Genomic DNA, 20445 nt, shown 5'->3' with positions numbered 1-20445 from the left:
GATGGAAGAAGAAAACCTGCAATCAATGACTTCCATAATAGAAAACACAAAAATATGGAAGTCAATGGTTACAGGTTTCCACTTTTTTTCAAAGTATCTTCTTTTGTGTTTAACAGAAAAAATAAACCCATAAAGATTTAAAACAAGCAAATGGTGAGCAAATGATGACACAATTGTACTTTTGGGTGAACTATCCCTTTACTATGCCCTCATAAACCATGAAGAAACATGTTATAATAGTCTACTGCTAGCACTATGTAAACCTACACATACTGTGTCCTCATATACCATGAAGAAACACACAGATTTAATAAAATAACAACCTACTGCTAAGTCACATCCAATAGACATACTTGGTCCTCATAAACCATGACTAAACACACAGGACTGCTAAACTGCATTTAGTAAAAATAGGAAACTGTCATTTTAGCACTTAAAGTGATGGTTCACCTAAAAATGAACATTTACTTACTATGAATTTACCCTCAAGTGTTCCAAACCTTTAAGGGTTTATTTCTTCTGATAAACAACAAAAACAAGATATTTTGATGGTAGAAAAAAAACTGCAATCATTGACTTCCACAATAGAAAACACAAATGATATGGAAGTCAATGGTTACAGGTTTCCATTTTTTAAGTGCTTTATTTTGTCTTTAACAGAAGAATTAAACCTATAAAGGTTTGGAACAAGTAAAGGGTGAGCAAATTATGACAAAATTGTACTGTTTGGGTGAACTATCCCTTTAAGGAGTGTCAAAATAGCATTACAAAAGAATTAACAAACCTCTGTAGAAGACAACTCTGTTTGTGTTTGACAAAGTGACTGGCTTATGGAGGTGCTGAAGGAGAGAAGTAAAGAAAGATGAAGAAAACATGACATTCGCTTACTGAAAGCTTTAAGTCTTGCAAAACCAATCATGTCCTCATAAACCATGAAGAAACACACAATTTATAAAACAACAGTCTACTGCTAACATTGTAAACCTACAAATACTGTGTCCTCATAAACCATGAAGAAACACACAGATTTAATAAAACAATAGTCTACTGCTAAGTCTCATCCAATAGACATACTTGGTCCTCGTAAACAATGACTAAACACATAGGACTGCTACATTGTATTTAGCTAAAATAGGAAACTGTAATTTTAGCACTTAAAGGGATGATTCATCCAAAAATGAACATTTACTCACTATTAGTTTACCCTCAAGTGTTCCAAACCTTTATGGGTTTATTTCTTCTGTTAAACACAAAAGATACTTTGAAAACCGATGAAAACCTGTAACCATTGACTTTCATATTATTTGTTTTTTCTATTATGGAAGTCAATGGTTACAGGTTTACATCTTTTTTTTAAAAGTATTTTCTTTTGTCTTTAACAGAAGAATTAAACCCATAAGGTTTAAAACAAGTAAAGGATGAGCAAATTATGACACAATTGCCATTTTTGGGTGTACTATCCCTTTAACGAGTGTCAAAAAAGCTTGACAAAAGAATTAACAAACCTCTGTAGAAGACACCTCTGTTTGTGTTTGTCAAAGTGACGAGCTCATTGGGATACTGAAAGAAAAAAGCACAGAAAGTTTAAGAAGACATGTCATTGGCTTACTGAAAGCTTTAAGTCTCGCAAAACCAATCATGTCCTCATAAACCAACACAAAACACACAGGACTGCTACACTGCATTTAGTAGAAATAAGAAACTGTCCTTTTAGCACTTAAAGGGGTTGTTCACCCAAAAATTAACATTTACTTACTATGAATTTACCCTTCAGTGTTCCAAACTTTTATGTGTTTATTTCTTCTGATAAACAAAAAAAAACAAGATATTTTGATGGAAGAAGAAAATCTGCAATCATTGACTTCCACAATAGAAAACACAAATAATATGAAAGTCAATGGTTACAGGTTTTCATCTTTTTTTAAGTATTTCATTTTGTCTTTAACAAAATAATTAAACCTATAAACGTTTGGAACAAGTAAAGGGTGAGCAAATGATGACACAATTGTCATTTTTGGGTGAACTATCCCTTTAAGGAGTGTCAAAATAGCTTGACAAAAGAATTAACAAACCTCTGTAGAAGACAACTCTGTGTTTGTCGAAGCATTTAGCTAATTGGGGTACTAAAAGAGAGAAGCAAAGATAAAGAAAATTTTACATTCGTTTACTAACTGTTTTATTTTTTGCATTACAAACTATGCCCTCATAAACCATGAAGAAACACACAGATTTAATAAAACAATAGTCTACTGCTAAGTCACATCCAATAGACATACTTGGTCCTCATAAACCATGACTAAACACACAGGACTGCTACACTGCATTTAGCAGAAATAGGAAACTGTTATTTTAGCACTTAAAAGGATGGTTCATCCAAAAATGAAAATGTACTTACTATTAATATACCCCAAAGCATTCCAACCCTTTATGGGTTTATTTCTTCTGATAAACAACAAAACAAGGTATTTTGATGGAAGAAGAAAACCTGCAATCATTGACTTCCATAATAGAAAACACAAAAAATATGGAAGTCAATGGTTACAGGTTTCCATCTTATTTTGTGTTTAACAGACAAAATAAACCCATAAATATTTAAAACAACTAAAGGGTGAGCAAATGATGACACAATTGTACTTTTGGGTGAACTATCCCTTTACTATGCCCTCATAAACCATGAAGAAACATGTTATAATCTATAGTCTACTGCTAGCACTATGTAAACCATTGTAAACCTACACATACTGTGTCCTCATATACCATGAAGAAAGACACAGATTTAATAAAACAACAACCTAGTGCTAAGTCACATCCAATAGACATACTTGGTCCTCATAAACCATGACTAAACACACAGGACTGCTAACCTGCATTTAGTAAAAGTAGGAAACTGTCATTTTTGCACTTAAAGTGATGGTTCACCCAAAAATGAAAATTTACTCACTATTAATTTACCCTCAAGTGTACCAAACTTTTATGGGTTTATTTCTTCTGTTAAACACAAAAGATACTTTGAAAACTGATAAAAACCTGTAACCATTGACTTTCACATTATTGGTATTTTCGATTATGGAAGTCTATGGTAACAGGTTTCCATCTTTTTTTTAAGTATTTTCTTTTGTCTTTAACAGAAGAATTAAACCCATAAGGTTTAAAACAAGTAAAAGATGAGCAAATGATGAAACAATTGTCATTTTTTGGTGAACTATCCCTTTAACGACTGTCAAAATAGCTTGACAAAAGAATTAACAAACCTCTGTAGAAGACACCTCTGTTTGTGTTTGTCAAAGTGACGAGCTCATTGAGATACTGAAAAAAAGAAGCACAGAAAGATTAAGAAGACATGTCATTGGCTTAATGAAAGCTTTATGTCTCGCAAACCAATAATGTCCTTATAAACCATGAAGAAACACACAGAATTAATAAAAAAATAGCCTGCTGTTAAGTCACATCCAATAGACATACTTGGTCCTCATAAACCATGACTAAACACACAGGACTGCTAAACTGCATTTAGTAAAAATAGGAAACTGTCATTTTAGCACTTAAAGTGATGGTTCACCCAAAAATGAACATTTCCTTACTATGAATTTACCCTCAAGTGTTCCAAACCTTTAAGGGTTTATTTCTTCTGATAAAAAACAAAACAAGATATTTTGATTGAAGAAGAAACCCTGCAATCATTGACTTCCACAATAGAAAACACAAATGATATGGAAGTTAATGGTTACAGGTTTCCATCTTTTTTAAAGTATTTTATTTTGTCTTTAACAGAAGAATTAAACCTATAAAGGTTTGGAACAAGTAAAGGGTGAGCAAATTATGACAAAATTGTACTGTTTGGGTGAACTAGCGCTTTTAGGAGTGTCAAAATAGCTTGACAAAATAATTAACAAACCTCTGTAGAAGACAACTCTGTTTGTGTTTGACAAAGTGACTGGCTTATGGAGGTGCTGAAAGAGAGAAGTAAAGAAAGATGAAGGAAACATGACATTCGCTTACTGAAAGCTTTAAGTCTCACAAAACCAATCATGTCCTCATAAACCATGAAGAAACACAAACGTTATAAAATAAGTCTACTGGTAACATTGTAAACCTACACATACTGTGTCCTCATAAACCATGAAGAAACACACAGATTTAATAAAACAATAGCCTACTGCTAAGTCACATTCAATAGACATACTTGGTCCTCGTAAACCATGACTAAACACACAGGACTGCTACACTGCATTTAGCAGAAATAGGAAACTGTAATTTTAGCACTTGAAGGGACTTTTTAAGTCACGCATAACAAACCATGCCCTTATAAACCATGAAGAAACAAATTACAAGTCAACTGCTAGCACTATGTAAACCTACACATACTGTGTCCTAATAAACCATGAGTAAACACACAGATTTAATAAAACAATAGCCTGTTGCTAACTCGCATCCAATAGACATACTTGGTCCTCATAAACCCTGACTAAACACACAGGACTGCTAAATTGCATTTAGTAAAAATAGGAAACTGTCATTTTAACACTCAAAAAGATTGATCACCCAAAAATGAACATTTACTCACTATTAATTTACCCTCAAGTGTTCCAAACCTCTATGTGTTTATTTTTTCTGTTAAACAACAAACTAGATATTTTGATAGAAGAAGAAAACCTGCAATCAATGACTTCCATAACAGAAAACAAATAATATGAAAGTTAATGGTTAGAGGTTTCCATCTTTTTTCAAAGTATCTATTTGTTTCGTCAAACAGAAAAAAAGAAACCTATAAAGGTTTGGAACACATGAGGCTAAATTAATGGTGAGTAAATGTTAATTTTTGGGTGAATCATCCCTTTATGGTGAGTAAATGTAAATTTTTGGGTGAATCATCCCTTTAAGTGCTAAAATTACAGTTTCCTATTTCTGCTAAATGCAGTGTAGCAGTCCTGTGTGTTTAGTCATGGTTTATGAGGACCAAGTATGTCTATTGGATGTGACTTAGCAGTAGACTATTGTTTTATTAAATCTGTGTGTTTCTTCATGGTTTATGAGGACACAGTATGTGTAGTTTTACAATGTTAGCAGTAGACTGTTGTTTTATAACGTGTGTTTCTTCATGGTTTATGAGGACATGATTGGTTTCAAGTCCCAAAATAGCTTGACAAAACAATTACAAAAACCTCTGTAGAAGACAAGTCTTTGTGTTTGTCAAAGTGACGGGCTCATATAGGTACTAAAAGCGAGAAGCAAAGAAAGATGAAGAAAACTACTGAAAACTTTAAGTCTCGCATAACCAATCATGTCCTCATAAACCCTGAAGAAATACACAGATTTAATAAAACAATAGTCTACTGCTAAGTCACATCTAATAGACATACTTGGTCCTTATAAACCATGACTAAACACGCAGGACTGCTACACTGCATTTAGCAGAGATAGGAAACTGTAATTTTAGCACTTGAAGGGACTTTTTAAGTCACGCATAACAAACCATGCCCTTATAAACCATGAAGAAACAAATTATAAGTCAACTGCTAGCACTATGTAAACCTACACATACTGTGTCCTCATAAACCATGTTCATCCAAAAATTAACATTTACTCTATTAATTTACCCTCAAGTGTTCCAAACCTTTATGGGTTTATTTCTTCTGTTAAACACAAAAGATACTTTGAAAACCAATGAATATTGACTTTCATATTATTTGTGTTTTCTATTATGGAAGTCTATGGTTACAGGTTTACATCTTTTTTTTAAAGTACTTTCTTTTGTCTTTAACAGAAGAAAAAACCCAAAGTAAAATGTAAGCAAATAATGACACATTTGTACCGTTTGGGTGAACTATCCATTTAGGGAGTGTCAAATTAGCATTACAAAAGAATTAACAAACCTCTGTAGAAGACAACTCTGTTTGTGTTTGTCAAAGTGACGGACTCATGAAGGTACTGAAAGAGAGAAGCAAAGATAAAGAAAATTTACTATTCGTTTACTTATTGTTTTAAGTTTTGCATAACAAACCATGCCCTTATAAACCATAAAGAAACACACGGTTTAATAGTCTACTGCTAGCACTATGTAAAACTACACATACTGTGTCCTCATAAACCATGAAGAAACACGCAGTTTTCATAAAACAACATCCTACTGCTAAGTCACATCTAATAGACATACTGTGTCCTCATAAACCATGACTAAACACACAGGACTGCTACACTGCATTTAGCTGAAAAAGGAAACTGTAATTTTAGCATTTAAAGTGATGGTTCACTCAAAAATGAACATTTACTCACTATTAATTTACCCTCAAGTGTTTCAAACTTTTATGTGCTTATTTCTTCTGATAAACAACAAAAACAAGATATTATGATGGAATAAGAAAACCTGCAATCAATGACTTCCATAATAGAAAACACAAATAATATGGAAGTCAATGGTTACAAGTTTTCATCTTTTTTCAAAGTATCTTCTTTTGTGTTTAACAGAAAAAAAAAAACCCATAAAGATTTAAAACAAGTAAAGGGTGAGCAAATGATGACACAATTGTACTGTTTGGGTGAACTATCCCTTTAAAAAGTGTCAAAATAGCATTACAAAAGAATTAACAAACCTCTGTAGAAGACAGCTCTGTTTGTGTTTGACAAAGTGACTGGCTCATGGAGGTACTGAAAGAGAAAAGCAAAGAAAGATGAAGAAAACATGACATTCGCTTACTGAAAGCTTTAAGTCTCACAAAACCAATCATGTCCTCATAAGCCATGAAGAAACACACACGTTATAAAACAATAGTCTACTGCTAACATTGTAAACCTACACATACTGTGTCCTCATAAACCATGACTAAACACACAGGACTGCTACACTGCATTTAGTCTAATTAAGAAACTGTCATTTTAGCACTTAAAGGGATGGTTCACCCAAAAATGAACATTTACTTACTTTGAATTACAGGTTTACATCTTTTTAAAAGTATTTTGTTTTGTCTTTAACAGAACAAATAAAGAAACAAGTAAAGGGTAGGCAAATGAGGACACAATTGTACTGTTGGGTGAACTATCCCTTTAAGGAGTGTCAAAATAACATGACAAAAGAATAAACAAACCTCTGTAGAAGACAACTCTGTGTTGGTCAAAGTGACGGGCTCAGGGAGGTACTGAAAAAGAAAAGCAAAGATAAGATTTTTTTAACATTGTTAAATTACTTTAAGTCACGCATAACAAATCATGCCTTTATAAATCACGAAGAAACACACGTTATAATTGTCTACTGCTAGCACTATGTCAACCTACACATACTGTGTCCTCATAAACCATGAGTAAATACACAGATTTAATAAAACAACCTACTGCTAAGTCACACCTAATAGACATACTTGGTCCTCATAAACCATGACTAAACACACAGGACTGCTACACTGCATTTAGCAGAGATAGGAAACTGTCATTTTAGCACTTAAAGTGATGGTTCACCTAAAAATTAACATTTACTCACTATTAATTTACCCTCAAGTGTTCCAAACCTTTAAGGGTTTATTTCTTTTGTTAAAAACAAAACATACTTTGAAAAACGATGGAAACCTGTAACCATTGACTTTTATATTACTTGTTTTTTACTACTATGGAAGTCAATGGTTACAGGTTTCTATCTTATTTCAAAGTATCTTATTTGTTTTGTTAAACAGAAACAAGAAAACCATAAAGGTTTGGAACACTTGAGGGTAAACAAATAGTGAGTAAATGTTCAATTTTAGGTAAAACTATCCTTTCAAGAAGTATCAAAATAGCTTGACAAAAGAATTAACAAACCTCTGTAGAAGACAACTCTGTGTTTGCCAAAGCGACTGGCTTATGGAGGTGCTGAAAGAGAAAAGTAAAGAAAGATGAAGAAAACATGAGATTCGCTTACTGAAAGCTTTAAGTGTCGTTTAATCAATCATGTCCTCATAAACCATGAAGAAACACACACGTTATAAAACAATAGTCTACTGCTAACATTGCATTCTACATACTTGGTCCTCATAAACCATGACAAAACACACAGGACTGCTACACTGCATTTAGCAGAAATATGAAACTGTTATTTTAGCACTTAAAGGGATGATTCACCCAAAAATGAACATTCACTCATTAACAATTTACCCTCAAGGGTTCCAAACCTTTACATGTTTATTTCTTCTGATAAAAAACAAAAACAAGACATTTGGTGAAAGAAAATCTGCAATCATTGACTTCCATGGTAGAAAACAAAAAAAGATGGAAACCTGTAATCATTCACTTCCATGTTATTTGTAAGTATTTTCTTTTGTCTTTAACAGAATAAATAACCCCAAAAAGGTTTGAGACAATTAAAGGGTGAGCAAATGATGACACAATTGTACTTTTTGGGAGAACTATCCCTTTAAAAAGTGTCAAAATAGTTTGACAAAATAATTAACAAACCTCTGTAGAAGACAACTCTGTGTTTGTCAAAGTGACGAGCTCATAGAGGTACTGAAAGAGAGAAACAAAGATAAAGAAACGTAACATTTGTTTACTAACTGTTTGAAGTCTCGCATAACAAAAAATGCCCTCATAAACCATGAAGAAACACATGTTATAATAGTCTACTGGTAGCACCATGTAAACCTACACATACTGTGTCCTCATAAACCATGAGTAAATACACAGATTTATTAAAACAATATCCTACTGCTAAGTCACATCTAATAGACATACTTGGTCCTCATAAACCATGACTAAACACACAGGACTGCTACACTGCATTTAGCAGAGATAGGAAACTGTCATTTTAGCACTTAAAGGGATGATTCACACAAAAATTAACATTTACTCACTATTAATTTACCCTCAAGTGTTCCAAACCCTTATGGGTTTCTTTTTTCTGTTAAACACAAAAGAAGATACTTTGAAAAACGATGGAAACCTGTAACAATTGACTTTCATATTATTTGTGTTTTCTATTATGTAAGTCAATCGTTACATGTTTCCATCTTTTTTCAAAGTATCTCATTTGTTTTATTAAACAGAAAAAAAGAAACCCATAAAGGTTTGAAACACTTGAGGGTAAATTAATAGTGAGTAAATGTTCATTTTTGGGTGAACTATCCCTTTAAGGAGTGTCAAAATAGCTTGACAAAAGAATTAACAAACCTCTGTAGAAAACAACTCTGTTTGTGTTTGTCCAAGCGACGGGCTCATGGAGGTACCGAAAGGGAGAAGCAAAGAAAGATGAAGAAAACATGATTCACTTACTGAAAGCTTCAAGTCTTGCATAACCAATCATGTCCTCATAAACTATGAGTAAACACACAGATTTAATAAAAAAATAGCTTGCTGCTAACTCACATAAAATAGACATACTTGGTCCTCATAAACCATGACTAAACACACAGGACTGCTACGTTGAATGTAGTAGAAATATGAAACTGTCATTTTAGCACTTAAAGGGATGATTCACACAAAAAATTATATTTACTCACTATTAATTTACCCTCAAGTGTTCCAAACCTTTAAGGGTTTATACTTCTGTTAAACAACAAAAACAAGATATTTTGATGGAAGAAGAAAACCTGCAATCAATGACTTCCACAACAGAAAACACCAATAATATGGAAGTCTATGGTTACAGGTTTCCATATTTTTTCTAAGTATCTTCTTTTGTCTTTAACAGAAGAAATATCCCAATAAAGGTTTGAGACAAGTAAAGGGTGATCAAATAATGAGACAATTGCACTTTTTGGATGAACTATCCCTTTAAGGAGTGTCAAATTAGCATGACAAAATAATTAACAAACCTCTGTAGAAGACAACTCTGTTTGTGTTTGTCAAAGCAACTGGCTCATGGAGGCGCTGAAAGAGAGAAGCAAAGAAAGATGAAGAAAACATGACATTCACTTACTGAAAGCATAAGTCTCGCATAACAAACCATGTCCTCATAAACCATGAATAAACAGATTTAACAAAACAATAGCCTACTGCTAAGTCACATTCAGTAGACATACTTGGTCCCCATAAACCATGAGCAAACACACAGATAATAAAACAATAGCCTATTGCTAGGTCAGCAAACTTGACATTGTTTCTCTTGATATCTCAATATTGTAAGCTATAAAAAAGCTTTAAATATTAGTAATATTTGTTATTTCTCAAATGTGGTAAAAAACAATATTATTATAATATGTAGGCCTAGTAATGGTTAAAATGCTCAATTTTGCATAGATCTGGCATGTTAAACTTTAAATTGGTCTTTAATGCACAGGACAGAGATGACATCAGAATACAAATTCAAAATTCTGAAGATAAGTGTTAGATGTATGCTTGCACTCTCTTATGGTCCACATGCAAATAGATCATTTTCACTGGTATAATCAGGCATTTGTCATCATCAGATTTCAACTTGCATTATTTTCATCATTTAACAACAGTAGTTTATACTGCCACTGTGTAAACGTTTAATCTTACGCATAATACTCACCGTGTGAATAGAGGCTAATCTAAAGAGAAAACTTTGAATTGTTATATTGCGATTCTCAATATAATAATGTATCACTACACCCATATCAAATGTATTATTATATAAAAATAACTGCACAGATACCGGAACAATAAGAAAATATCTCTTCAGATCAACATTTAGAAGACAATTATATAGACAAACCTCTTTGAAGCTCACTCTATTCAGAATTCAAAGATAATGGCTCATGAAGAGACTGAAAAACATAATCAAAACACAGAAAATAAAGCTAAAACAACCCAAGTGTGTGCTAAACAGACATTATTAAACATTATATTTAATACTACATACAGTTCAAAATATGCCAATTTTTAAAATAAAATCCAATATACCCTACCTTTGCTTTTTCATGTTTGTTACAGGAGAGAAGGTCAACTCCTCCACATGACACACTCTAAAATTACAATTGTATGTTGTGATATCGTGCAGAACAATGTTTTAAAATTAAACACAAGGTACTTTTTTTATACAAGATTAAAATTGTAACTCTGCCAAATAAAAACAGTTCTGTCAACACATGAACACTGACTCCACAGAGTATCCGTCACAAACTCTTCTGGACAAACAGTGAAAACTGATACAGAAGAAACTAAATCATTGAAAAAATTCATTATGTTGGTTTAATAGTGCACAAAAAGTACACTGTACAGGAAACTGGCCCAAAACAATTATCTAATACTTTACTATTTGATAGTGTCAGGCCCGGATTAAGAACTCAAGAGGTCTGTATTAAAAAAAAATAAGAATAGAATACATTTTTTTCAAAACGAATCTATAATATATTGCCCACATTTTTTAAATAAATTATATATATATATATATATATATATATATATATATATATATATATATATATATAGACTACAAAGATTTAACTTATTTTTTAAGCATTTAAAATTTATTAATAAAATTTGTGAAAATTGATAGTATAAGTACACTTGTTCAAGTTAACTGAAGCAGTACTAAAATATATATTTTAAAAAGTATTTATTACTATTCTCCACTGTGCTTTGCGAGAGCTCTTACTGAACAGCACATGTTCGATGACATAAGAGTGCCCCGGCCCGAATGCAATGTGAGTGCAGGCCGTAGGGGGAGACGGAAGGGGGGAAAAGCATGCGAGTATGCCCTCAGACAAACGATGAATCCAGTCTGCACTGCCATTAGCATCCTCCGCCTGGTTAATGCTGGCTTGCACATAACATTACCATAACGTCTTCTATACCCTCATTCTCCTCATCATGGGTCTGTTTGAAGGAGTGAATACATGAAACATGCCTCAATAAAGATGCACCCTCTCCTCTTTTTCTCTTGTGATTGCCAAATCCACTTGTTCACTCATTTTGATCTACGGCAAATACTACACTACAGTCCGCTTAATTCAGTGCAGGTTATTTCAAAACTTACATGCACTTCACCAATTAGAGCATGCTGTTTAGTTAAAAAAAGGAAAGAAGGAAAGGAAAAAATCTGCATGCTTTTTATACATGGTGACATTTTCTGACAATTTAAATACAATGATAATAATAATATATGATATTGACTATTTGCTAAGAGGAAATGCCTAGTTTCTTAAAAAAATGTTTTTAAAGAGAGGGAGGCAACCTTTATTAAGGCATGTGCAACCTATTAAATGCTCTTCAACAGAGCCATGAGGTAGGAGAATATGGGTGAAGTAGAGCTAGTTGTGGCAAATGATAATCAACAGGCTAACCAGGGTTTGGGAAAGGGCGACTAATAGTGGTGTAACGGATCCAAAATCTGCAGTTCGGATCACTCTACGTTTTTTTGAGTTATGGATCGGACCATTTTTTGGATCAGCAAAAAAGGGAGGAGACAATTTGCTTTCCATTTATACAAAAATGTTACTGCATAAAACATTGCTTTTAACAAACAGAATATAGCACCTGTAATTTTAATAAAAAATAAAAATCAGAAAATAACCAGCTAAAAAAAAAAGTATTCAATATGAAATATGATCTTTGCTACTGTTGCTGATAATGCAAAATATATAGAAATCTTGTACAACATATATTTATCTTCAATTAATGATTCAACAATTAACACATAAAACTTCATGTTTCATTATACTGTAAGTGTATTATATTTGAAAACCTATTCAATGACATAATTTTGATGTTTGTTTGTCGCCATCTGTTGGTTACACAATGTAGTTGCTTTCACCAGCATCTTGTTTCATTAAACAGTGATTTTATTCTTACCATAATGAATGCATTAATGCAGGCTAAACAAACAGTGACAAAAAAACACCTTAATAGCCAAAAGCATTTAGGTAGGTCCCACAACGTCATCATTATATTTTACAGGGAAGCCAAAATGCTTTCATTCATGCAATTTGAATGACACGGGAGGCGATCTCTCTGCGATTGTTATAAATGTTGGATTAACCTATAAGTTCAAAAAAAGTTATTAATCTACGAGTCACGCGCATTCCGAACCGTGGGTTGTGATCCGTATCGATCACGGATCAACAGTGATCCGTTACACCCCTAGTGACTAACATCACAAATAAATAAATACAAATGAATTCTATTAAGATGTTGCTAACATTTGAAAATAACTTTAATATATATTTAAAATAACTATTTAGAGAAATAAGATAAACATCATCAAAACACACGAGGCACTTGTGACTTTGTTTAACATTTGCATTATTTAAATTTTTTTTTAAATGTTTCCTACCTATTAAAAATAAATGTATTTCCCATCTGATATGCAATGGGGAGAAAAAAAATAAGAATAAGTTCAGCAGACGGTATATTAGAACTCGAGTTGATGATCAATCGCGTCAAAACATGTTGCTATGTGCATTACAAGTTACACCACTGGCGCTATTTAGTTATGTTGTCTCTGTCGGTCAGACATCACTTGTCTAACAAAATTTGTGTAAATGGCTTATTCCATCAATGTGTGTTATTAACCATTGGTTAATCAGGCCCTGGATAGTGTACAATCTTTAATAGTTTTAACTTTTCACTAATATGGAAATCATTAATATTAGCATTTTTTAGACTCTTAAATTAAACATTAATATTTTAAAGTGTGGTTTTCAATTAGGACATTTCTTTTTTTATTATTATTATTATGTAAATGTTATTTGTTGACATTTATAATGACATTCATGACTTAATTTTTTGTGTTAAATTAAACTCCTTTTTGCATCTTAACATTTTATACACTATGCTTATAATGAAACATTAACTGGGGGTTACCTGCAGTAAGAAAAAACATGTACAAAACTTTGGTACCTTTGATGTCACTGATGTACCTCCACTTAAGCATGTCTTTATCCTTCCCCAATCTCACATGATGAGCAGCATCTTTCAAAGGATTTAATCCTCTGCTTTGACTCTTACCACCATTCATTCACTGTTAAAATATTATATAAGGTTAAACTTCACAGTTTATAATATCAATACAATACCACATATGCAAAGCAGTATTAATATATGTGACGTAGTGTAAAATTCTCTAAAGAAGACCAAAACAGAACAAAATAGTAATATAGTTATCAAATATCATAATACAGTTATCACATTTCAAACCATTTAACAAAATATAAGTTAGTAGTGCACTATTTTGACAATTTGATCAAATAAAGTTATTTAACTAGGGTTAGTTAACCTCTTTTCATAATAAAAGTTCATTTATTCAAATGTACAGTTTAACTGAACACAAGTTTATCAAAAAAAAAAAAACAATAGAAAAAATAAAACCACACATTTACATTACTAAATTCAAACATTTTGTTCAATCATGCTTAATAATTCAAGTTTAGTAAATAGTTTCTACGTCATATTTATGTTTAATATACCTTGTTACCATGTTATTTATACCATATTCGAATGGTCATTGCTTCTCACATAAAAGTATGTGTAGAAAAAAAAATCACAAATTACATAGTGCATCTATTATAACGTTACATCTCATGGAATCAGACGGCGAATTGTTTACCGCGCAGGAGTGAGCTCTGCCCGGTTCTGGGTTAAATCAACACCGGCGCTTCCGAGCCAGATACAGGCCGAGCGCGTGCTATTAATAGCAAATACAGATTTTGAAGAACTAACTTACGTCTGATACTACCATTACAAACACATATTTCTAACGTTTATTTGTTCTCATCTTCTGTTCCCAGTCACTAATTATTATTGTCTAAAACAGTACGCGCCGCATATAAATATATAAATAAACTTGCTATTTTGAATAACAAGTGGAATAATACAGTACATATAATAATAAATAATGTACAAAGTATTAAAAACAAATGACTTACTTGTTTGATGTGAGTTTCACTGCTTGAAGCGCGACTGTCACGTCCACAGTCTTCATGAGGGACGTTTTCCCGCGATTGAATGTATGGCGCGAAATTGTGTAAGATTTGGCGCGAGTGTGTATAGAAGTGCAGTACCAAGTTCCGCCTACAGAGGCGCTGTTCAAAGATCACACATACACATCATGGTTTACAAGACCATATTTGTAAAGGTCATAAAAAGCACACCAAGTGTAATAATAACCAAATAACAATGTGAACTTTTGAAACAAGTCTTATAATTATCATTTAGGTCATTGTAATGAATAATCATCATTTAAACCATTTTTAATATCAACTTAAATTTTTAGTTTATGAGACCACCAAAAATGGTCTCATAAACTAAATGGTCTTATAATGCTGGTGGGTAAACCTGAAAATTGGTTCCATAAACCACATATGCCAACACACACACACACACACACACACACACACACACACACACACACACACACACACACACACACACACACACACACACACACACACACACACACACACACACACACACACACACACACACACACACACACACACACACACACACAAAAGGTCATTGCAAAAGAAGCTGGCTGTCCACAGGGTTCTCTGTCCAAGCACACAGGAAAATATATGTTAGTAAAAGGTGTACAAGTAACAGGAATAATTGCACTCTGCAGTGCATTGTGAAACAAAACCCATTCAAAAATGTGGATTCACAAAAAGAGGACTGCAGCTGGAGTCAGTGCTTTAAAAACCACCATGCACTGACATATGCAAGACATGGGTTACAGCTATCGCATTCTTCTCTTAGCGTCTTGCCTGGGCTGAAGACAGGACTGCTACTGATTGGTCCAAAGTTATGTTCTCTGATGAAAGTAAAATTTGCACTTCCTTTGGAAGTCAGGGTACCAGAGTCTGGAGGAAGAGAGGAGAGACACACAATCTATGTAGCTTGAAGTCCAGCGTAAAGTTTCCACAGTCAGTGATAGTTTGGGGTGCCGTGTCATGCCCTGGTGTTGCTCCACTGTGCTTTCTGAGGTCCAATGTCAACGCAGCTCTATTCCATGGCATTTTAGAGCACTTCATGCTTTCTGCTGCTGACCAACTTTATGGAGATGCAAATTTCATTTTCCAACAGGGCTTGGCACCTCCACACAGTGCCAAAGTTACCAGTTTCAAGAACCATGGTATTCCTGTTCTTAATTGCCCAGCAAACTCGCGTTCAACAATGCAGAAGAGCTGAAGGCCACTATGAGAGCAACCTGGACTCTCATAACACCTGAGCAGTGCCACAGATCGATCCACTTCATGCCATGCCAAGCCATGCCATGCCTCATTGCTGCAGTAATTCAGGCAAAAGGAGCCCCAAGTATTAAATCCTGTGCACGCTCATACTTTTCATGTTTCAAGTCCTTTCTTTGTATTGGTCTTAGGTTATATTTTAATTTTCAGAGATGCTGAATTTGTTTTAAATTAAAATAAAATAAATTAACACTTGAAATATATCCATCTGTGTGGAATAAATGCAAATATTATACAAGTTTCGCTTCTTGAATGGAATCAGTAAAGTAAAGATATATAGTTGCATTAAAAAATTTGAATTAAAAAAATAAAAATAAATAAAAACATAAAAAAATCAAACTGCAATGACTAAAGTTTTGTTTGGGTAGCTGTCAATGAAACAAGCATATTTCAAGTTTAGACTGTTAACCAACGAAAAAAAAATAGCTCATTCAATATCCCTGTTTTTGTCTGCAGATCCAAGATTAATTTGGGATTTTAAATTAGGTCACATCTGGGACAGACAAAAGAAGCAGAAGGCTAACCCATCTCCATTTCTGTTGAACAACACCTTATTACACACAGCACCAACAAAATCATGCAATATTTATGCCTCACTTGACAGGTAACTTTTAAGCACATCTTTACAGACACAATCTTCTCCATGAATTAAGCTTACAATGTATCACCAGACACAAAGAATATCCTCACACAATAGGATTTAAGATGTGGCAGATGTCTTTCTTACTGGAGGCTTTCCGTGTTTTAAATGGCACAGAAATGTTCATTCTCTCTGGAGATCATGTAAGCTGAGCCTTGTCAGTGCATTCTGAGCTCAATGGAATAGACAGTATAGTTCCATATGAATTTATGATTAAGAAAATCCCAACAGTGTACTTCACTGACAGTGAATGACAGTGTAAGTCATTTATCAATGGTTGGAAAGCCTTTTTGAACAACCTTAAAGGCATACTTCAATCAAAAAGGATTACTTGCTGTTATATTTACTCACCATCTTATCACAAAAAGGTGGTTTAGTTTCCATTAGAATAAATAAATAATATATATATATATACACACACACACACACACACACACACACACACACACACACACACACACACACACACACACACACACACACACACACACACACACACACACACACACACACACACACATATACATACATATACATATACACACACACATATATATATATATATATATATATATATATATATATATATATATATATATATATATATATATATATATATATATATATATACATATATATATATATATATATATATATATATATATATATATATATATATATATATATATATATATATAGTGCTCAGCATAATTGAGTACACCCCATTTTAAAAATGAATATTTTCATTAATTTCTCAGTGAATATAGGCAATGTATTTTGGTGCATTCAAACAAAATTAATTTGTTAAACAGATATATTTCTTACAATAATATTTTAGTCTCCAAACATATTTCGTAATTGAAGTATCATACATTTAAATTCTAAATTTTGCAAAAAAATAAATAAATAAATTTCATAATCTCAACTACATTTTTAAAAATTTTTTTACCTCTTTTGATTTTTCCTCTTTTTTAAATTTGTATTTAATATTGTTCTATAGCATAAATTTGGGTGTACTAGTTTTTGGACAGTTATCGTAAGTTATTTTGTTAGATAAGCTCCAGCTTTGGCTTCAGTATAGATTGATCTAATGTATATGCTCACATATAATATTACATGTATTGCTTCCTATTGAAAATACGAATTTAAAAGAGATTTCTGAGTGGTGTACTCCTATATCCTGAGCACTGTAGTCCCACTTCATATTAAATGACCTTAACTATAAGGTACTTACTTAAAAAGTTTAATATACTTACTGTACTCATAATGTACTGTATTGAACTTCTTGTGCACTTGAGGTGGTAGGAGGTTTAGGAACAGTTTTGATAATATGGGTAGGTGTAAGGGTGGGTTAAGGTGTAAGGGATGGTCAACAGTGCAATGTAATTACATAAATTATTTACAGATGTAATAACATGCAGGTATTTACTCAAGTACTATCTAAAAACCATAATGCAATGTGTAATGTTAAAATTTTCACAAATAGTAAATTGTAACAAAAGTGTATATATATTAGCAATTTGACATTCAACCATTAAAAAATAAAGACTGCAATTAAATATATATTAATAATAAAAATAATAATAATAAATAAATAAATAAATAAATAAATAAATAAATAAATAAATAAATAAATAAATAAATAAATAAATAAATAAATAAATAAATAAATAAATAAATAAATAAATAAATAAATAAATAAATAAATAAACAAATAAATAAATAAATTAAATTAAATTACTTGCTCACGCTACATAAGCCTGGAACATTCATTCATGCACTGTCTGATCTACTTGTTAGAACCCGGACTCTTTTCTCTTCAGCTCGATATCCCTACCAGTTGTTTTATCCCATTTGCCTGTCTGGCTGCTCATCAGTTTGCCTGTTATGCTGATTGTGATCTCGTCTTTTGATTCCTAAACTGTGTTTACCATCATCGCCATCATCCTATTTCAGTTAACAACTGAAGTTAAGTCTTATTTGTTTGATTTTCTTCTGTTGTGGTGATATTAATGACATTTCTGCTCTGAACAACTTTTACATTGTTTGTTTAAGTTATCATTACTCTTTCTTTCTGTTAATCCGCCTTAGGTTTCCCTCTGATCCATTACAGCATAACAAGCCATTATCTACAAATGGCAAAAACATGCACAAGTGGAAAACTTCTCAAAAGTGGCTGGCCAACCAAATTACCCAATTTTGATCCAAGAGGTCACAAGAGATCCCATAACAACATTCAAAGAACAGCAGGACTAACTTGCTTCAGTTCAGGTGAATGTTCATGACTCCACCATAAGAAAGTGACGGTGGTTTTGTGTGGCAGAGTTCCGAGATGGAAACCACTGCTGAGCAAAAACCTAAAGGCTTGTTTCAGTTTTGCCAGAAAAAACCTCGATCATCCCCAAGATGTTTGGGAAACTACTCTGTAAACTGATGAGACAAGAGTTAAAGTTTATTGGAAGGTGTGTGTTTCAATATGTGTGCCATTAAGTAACATGACATTTCCGAAAAAGAACATCATTCCAGCAGTAAAATGTGGTGGTGTTGGTGGTAGTGTGTTTTGCCACTTCAGGACCTGAAAGACTTGTTGTAATAAATGGAACCATGCTGTTGTGTACCAAAATATCCAGAAGGAGAATGTCTGACCATCTGTTAGTGACCTCAAGGTGAAGCAAAATGGGTTCCTGCTGCAGGACAATGATCCAAGCACACCAGTATCACACCACCAAGACCACTTCTGAATGGCTGAAAAAAAAGCTAAATGAACACTTTGGAGTGGCCTAGTAAAAGTTCTGACCTAAATCCAATCGAGACGATGTGGCATGACCTTAAAAACCAGTTCATGTAGCTAAAACACAACAATTCAGCAAAAATGAGGGAGCCCATTGTATTTTGTTTTCCCTTTATAAAAAAAAAACCTTCATTTCAAGAGATTGATGTGCTTACTTATGTTATCTTTAATCAATATGACATTAACAATAAAGGTAAGTTTTATCATTTATAATTAAAATGACATTTAATGTACCATCAATACGATTTAAAGTCTCATTCCAAGTCAACTATTGTATAAAGAACATTGACTGCATAAAAGTGTTGAGCCTGAAGTGAAGCCTAAAGCTGTATTTATAAGTCAAAGAAACAGCAAGAAAGCATGCGTATTCTGTCTAACAATCATCACAGCGGGTTACTCAGGAAAACTAGTTCAAGAACACAACATGAACACTTAATACACAAGCTGTGTTAAGCAACAAGCAAGACGAGTGATGAAAGCTTGAGTTGTCAGCAGTCTTTTTGTCTGGAGATCCACATCAGAGGCGACACACTTCCAGAGCCTGTGTCTGAAGCCCAGAGGCCTGATGGATCACCTGTTAGTTTAGTTCTGATGTTTCCCTCTAAGAAATGACATCGAAAGTGAGACACAGGTGGTCTTTTTCAGTGATTTACACCAACAACATGTACTACTGAAGTCTCATCCACTTTCTGCAAATGTCTGCTTAAATCAAAACCCAAACTTATTTTACTGATTCCTTTTTTATTTAAACCCACAGAATCTTAATAGTGAGAATTGTTAATTTTTGGGTGAACTATCCTTTTTTTAATCTTCACTATCATTTCTCTGTCATAATTTACTGAATATGATGAGTGTGACACATATATGAGTCATTCTGAACATGATTAATTGACTCACAAAGGATTTAG

At 32.9% G+C, this 20445-nt stretch overlaps 1 protein-coding gene and 1 long non-coding RNA gene across 43 annotated transcripts in view; both read right to left on the bottom strand.

The window, feature by feature from the left end:
- The window catches only part of LOC147830970 (uncharacterized), a 33079-nt gene extending 18216 nt beyond the window's left edge, over positions 1 to 14863 (bottom strand). For 4 of the 41 annotated variants that reach the window (XM_087309379.1, XM_087309381.1, XM_087309387.1 and 1 more), the window contains exons 1-12: positions 14787 to 14863; positions 13762 to 13882; positions 10830 to 10886; positions 10637 to 10688; positions 9130 to 9828; positions 8419 to 8469; positions 7786 to 7836; positions 7083 to 7133; positions 6591 to 6645; positions 2073 to 2123; positions 1506 to 1560; positions 785 to 839 (exon numbers count right to left, since the gene is read on the bottom strand). In XM_087309379.1, the coding sequence (XP_087165505.1) occupies positions 1550 to 1560; positions 2073 to 2123; positions 6591 to 6645; positions 7083 to 7133; positions 7786 to 7836; positions 8419 to 8469; positions 9130 to 9252 (393 nt within the window). In that variant the 5' untranslated portion in view covers positions 9253 to 9828; positions 10637 to 10688; positions 10830 to 10886; positions 13762 to 13882; positions 14787 to 14863 and the 3' untranslated portion in view covers positions 785 to 839; positions 1506 to 1549. Of the gene's footprint in view, positions 1 to 784; positions 840 to 1505; positions 1561 to 2072; positions 2124 to 3251; positions 3307 to 3895; positions 4356 to 5162; positions 5252 to 5532; positions 5929 to 6590; positions 6646 to 7082; positions 7134 to 7785; positions 7837 to 8418; positions 8470 to 9129; positions 9829 to 10636; positions 10689 to 10829; positions 10887 to 13761; positions 13883 to 14786 lie in introns of those variants that run through there. The other 37 variants (XM_087309382.1, XM_087309385.1, XM_087309388.1 and 34 more) reach the window with 32 other exon arrangements.
- LOC141380661 (uncharacterized) overlaps positions 1 to 20445 on the bottom strand; it is a 155060-nt gene that overhangs the window by 115791 nt on the left and 18824 nt on the right. The gene's annotated exons all lie outside the window — the stretch shown is intronic.

This window comes from Danio rerio, chromosome 24 (assembly GCF_052040795.2).
Source record: "Danio rerio strain M-AB ecotype USA chromosome 24, GRCz13ab, whole genome shotgun sequence".
Lineage (NCBI taxonomy): Eukaryota > Metazoa > Chordata > Actinopteri > Cypriniformes > Danionidae > Danio > Danio rerio.
Note: the sequence above shows the minus strand (reverse complement) of the source record. Positions and strands in the feature narration are given on the sequence as shown.